The following is a 4,988-nucleotide window of genomic DNA, read 5'->3' on the forward strand; positions in this document are numbered from 1 at the left end:
CAATACAGAAACAGACCCATAGGTACAGAGAACAAATAAGTGGTTGTCAGAGGGGAGGAGAGTTGGGGAATGAAAGGAAAGAAAAGGTAACTAACTATGTGAAGTAATGTGTGTGTGTATATCACATTGTACACCTTAAATATATATAATTTTTTGTCAATTACACCTCAGTAAAGCTGAAAAAAGGAAAAAAAAAAGGAATGAGAAGACCTTAAGTATTATTTAGATTGGGACAGCAAAACACAAAGTTCTTTTGACTTCTCTATTTAAGAATATGACAGTGTAGAAGGGAATATATATAATATGAGAGAAGATAGGAAAAATTGTGAAGAAAGCAAAGAAGAAAATGAGGAGGAAAGTGCCATCGTTGGAGGTTGGAGCCTGTGGAAAGAGGCAAGTGGGAAATTCCTTAGGGCAGATGGTTAAATATCTTCTAAGAAAAGAGATTTCTAAAAATCAAATTTAAGTTTGTTATATGTGAATACCCAAGCTCTCAATTAAGTCATTACCAAAAAAATAACATATGCAAAACAGATAAAATTAATTTAAAAAAAGGGAAAGTGAGAGCCAGCATGTATAAACTTTTTTTTTTTTTTTTTTTTTTTTGTGGTATGCGGGCCTCCCCCTGCTGTGGCCTCTCCCGTTGCGGAGCACAGGCTCCGGACGCGCAGGCTCAGCGGCCATGGCTCACGGGCCCAGCCGCTCCGCGGCATGCGGGACCCTCCCAGACCGGGGCGCGAACCCAGTTCCCCTGCATTGGCAGGCGGACGCGCAACCACTGCGCCACCAGGGAAGCCCCTATCAACTTTTTTTTGACCCAAAAGTTATTTATTAAATTTACAATAAAATACTTTTCAATACATAAAAAAATTGCAAAATAATTGATGCATTTTTCAATAAAGATACCAGATTTAATATTTACTGACAAGATAAAGATATGTTTAATGACTTTTGTTCTATTTCAAGGTCACCTTATTGAGCGATACATCATGAAATCAATAGTTGTACATCTAGGAAATTTACCAATGGAGCTCTCTTCCACGGGTGTGTATATTTTAATTTGTCTCATGTGGGTATCTCTTCCATTCTGATGATTGGCTAGAACAGCAATCTGTATCATGAATGTGTGAGTTGGCTTCTTATGATTATCAGTTAAGGGAACGTGAATCCAGCCACTTGGTTGCACCAATTCAAGTTGCCGAATTTCTCGAAGATTGTGAAAATTATTTCCTACTCTGACTGAGATCTTGCTTGGAGTATATCTTTTATCAGATTTGTAGTCCACATAAATACATAATGTCTCTCCTGTTGTTTTTCTTCTGAATTGGATGTTCCTAAATGAGTCTGGGAGCCATCTGACTGCCAGTAAGTTTCTAGATTGTCATCTCGTAATTGATCCACTCCAAATCCTGGTTTGCAAGATGAGAGAGCACATATAAACCTCTGGTATCCTCTGGAGGGTGTATTCAACTCTCTATCCTGCTGTAGCTCTGTCTTCCAGTCTTATCGTAAAACTGGATCACCAGATCAGATGGACAGTTTGTATACTCTCTCGGGAGGATGAGATGTTTCTACAGTGTATTTTGGAACCCCATCAATAGAGACCTCTGATTCATTGAGGATTCCAAAGAATGCCAACTTGAAACCTAAAAACAATTATGATAAATTTGAGGAACTTCAGTATTAATTTAGCATTGAATCCCATGACCTGGATGCTACGTCCCCAAAAATTTTGGCAAAGAATGCTTATAGTATTATCCTTGTGGTTGGAAACTTCTCCTCAACAAAGCAACACACATAGATGAAAGCAGTGCTTTGATGGACTTTTTGAGAAGGATTCAATTTCATCTTCATCTATGACTACATGCCCAGAATCATATAAACAAAGACTTCACAATTTAGCTGATGTTCCAAGATTGAAGTTAGTTGCCTTGGTTCTCCTTGTTGAATCCCAAAAGATGGGCTGAATTCAGGAAGCACTGTGCCTTTGCACTGCTGAAGCGTGCTTTCAATGTGTCCAGCAAAATGGTCCCAGAACACCAGCAGAGCCACAGAGAGCTGGAAAATACTTTGGGACTAGTAATGAGAACCTTTAATGATTCCTCTCTAAAGTCCTTAGCTGTAGAAAATCCATTTTCTGATCCTTACCGTCAAAAAGAGTAATGGGTAATGTATCTATACCTATATTTGGTGGAATATAAATTTTTCTCCCTTTTATTTAGGTATAAAACAAGCAAGTTTTAGCGCAGGTATATTTTTGTAGCTATGGCACTTACAATTTTTTCACCGTCATTTGAGTTAGTTTGACTTCCCAGTGAGTGATTTACAGCAGCCAAATACTTCACTATACCTGAGAGTGAAATTAAATTGACTAGACACACACTGCTAGCTCTAAACTTGGAATTCTTGTTGACAATAAAAGATTACAAAATATCTTGCTGCAGAGCCTATGGTAAATAATTTCAGATATAATCATTTTATGCATTGTCCCCCTTGAGGTTCTGAAATACTCGCAGTATCTCTCCACACAGTCTACACTAGGACACAAGCACACTCACTCACTTGCTCATCTAAGTTAATAGTTTACTCTTGTTTCTTTAGTCTAAATGCCCTTCCCCTAAATTTCAAGTCTCATCCCTTAAATCTGGGCTCTACCGCTCATTCTTCCATACGCTCTTTTCCTCATTCTCCTTGTACTTTTCTCAGAATATTGCTTGCACCTCTGTTTGGCTTAATTTCCTTCAACAAGGTTATTTGTTGCCTGTTGTAGGCAGATGCAAGGCTCCTTGTAAGCAGATTCTGTCTCATTTATCTACATTTCTCTGCAACTAGCTTTGAAATATTTGGTGATGTGAATAGAAAAAGGAGCCCAAAATTCAGACTTCCATGGAAAACTAGTGTAGAAAAATATCCAGTTACTCTGATTTTTTGTATTTTGTATTAGGAGTTTATGGAGAAAACTCCTAGAAAAATCAGACAGGGAAAAACACTACACTGAGGCCTATGCCGTAGTGCTTAAATTTCATACAGAGGCTCTAACTATATGGAAATTTGCTACAGTCTCTGAGTAGCAAAGACTTCCACAATGTGCACAAAGGTTTTGACTAATTGGACTGAAATGACAGGTTACTTTAATTGAACAAGTTAGATGCCATTTTGAGCTACACTCTTATTTGGTGTCTAGAGAGCCAATAACAAAGGGAATTGACTGAACTTTTCAACTTTTCACTATTTATTTAGACACTGTATGGACATAGCCCAAAGGAAATCTCTCCCAAAATACCTCAAAGAATTTTTTCTTCAACTGCATAAGATCATGAGAAAATAAAATCCCTCTGTTCTCAAATGACACTTTAAAGTTATGAGTATAATGTGGGGAAATCAGTTCAGCCATGGATTATCAAAACAACAGAAATATAAAACAGGTATCAATTTATAATATTTGCTGAAATAAATTGACTCTGATTCAGATTGTCAGCTAGGTTCTTTGACACTGAAAATAAAATACCAAACATACTAAAGTAGAAACTTAGCAATGAAAAGCCTGACCCTCCCTTTTTATGATATTATCTTACCGTGAATTGAACTGATTGATAAATTAAGTTCAATTTGGCTCATTTTGCATGAATTCAGTCCTGAGTCAAAAGAGTTTTTAAAGTTTTCACACACCTTTTCTACTGGCCCCTATTTTTATCCTTTGTAGAAACCATTTTGCAGTTATACCGAATTGATTCTACTGAGCTCCATAGCAATGGCTTTCTGTCACTCTGTTCCCTTTGAAGAGAGCGGTTTTTCTGACATGATCTGGGTCTTGGGTGAGATGAGCGCCTCTCTTCTTTCGTTGGTTGTCAGAAAGTCTCATTTGTGTGACTAGTTTAGTACCAAAATTAAAAACTTAAGTAGCAAATGGATTGGGGGAGATTCAGGTGCAACAAGTTTAAAAGAGAAACAGTAGGCTTTAAGAGCGTATGCATGAAAGAGCAATGTGCCAGGATGGAGTTGTGTACCTCGATGACTGCCATCAAAAAGCACGCATCCGTTGAATGCTGCCGTTGTATGTCGGCCCAAGCTGTGTTGAAACATCTTCCGCTGAAGTGTTCTGCCTAGGGGACCTGTGGTCCCCTAGGTTCTAAGCTGTCCTATGGATAGAAATACATTTCCTGTTTCCCATATCCCCCATCTCCCCACCCATATATCAGGGATTGGTTTGAAAGAATGAAACAGAGACCTTACAGATGCTTAAAGACCAGAAATTCTGTCAAGGAGAAAAAGAAATGGAAAAGAGAAGAAAGAGAATAAATCCCCAAATCCCTGCACATGCAAAGCTTTCTTATTTTTTTTTCACACTTCTAAAGAAGATGAGTCATATAAGAGCCCATTCAAAACCACATGAGTAAAAATGAAGTTGTGTGTTTTTCACATCCTTCAGAACAGGCTAAGGGATGAAAATGAGGGCGAGTTCCCTATAGTGAAACCTGCCCAGAAGTAGCAAACTTTGACTTAGCCACGAGCCAAATAAACTGCTCCTGAATAATCGGGTCTTGGTTTAAATCCATAGAGAAAGATGCCCTTTTCATGTGTGTGAGGTGGACTTTTGATTTCATCTCTGGGACAAAGTTTAAAGTTATTCTGTGACTCTGGCCTAGAAAACGAAGGAAACCCTTGTAACGGATGGCTCATGTAGGCTTATTATGAGTGTGTGTTTAACTCCCCCATGTGAATTATATTTTGAATCATTACCACTCAAAGAGTCACAAGGTTTCATCTACTTAAGCTCAAGATACCCATGTGGAAAAGCATTCTAAACTCAACTTGCTGGGAAAATACCACTTTAATACTTGAGTACTTAAATACAAATATTATAACAGAAATTAGAGCTTTCTGGTTTTCTCTCGACTTGTATCACATTAAATTAACAGACACGGTAACAGACCTACATTACATATCAAAAAAATAACTTTTTAGAATTCATATCCGAGGGAAAGAGA

General features: G+C 37.9%; 1 protein-coding gene across 1 annotated transcript; it reads right to left on the bottom strand.

The window, feature by feature from the left end:
- Positions 1-870: 870 nt before the first annotated feature.
- Positions 871-4,083, bottom strand: LOC102995363 (anaphase-promoting complex subunit 10-like). Its single transcript, XM_055084663.1, is given in 4 exon segments — positions 871-1,335; positions 1,338-1,502; positions 1,931-2,143; positions 4,008-4,083. Coding segments are annotated over 4 exon segments (822 nt in total). The 3' UTR covers positions 871-967.
- Positions 4,084-4,988: the final 905 nt, after the last annotated feature.

Source organism: Physeter macrocephalus, chromosome 5, assembly GCF_002837175.3.
Source record: "Physeter macrocephalus isolate SW-GA chromosome 5, ASM283717v5, whole genome shotgun sequence".
Lineage (NCBI taxonomy): Eukaryota > Metazoa > Chordata > Mammalia > Artiodactyla > Physeteridae > Physeter > Physeter macrocephalus.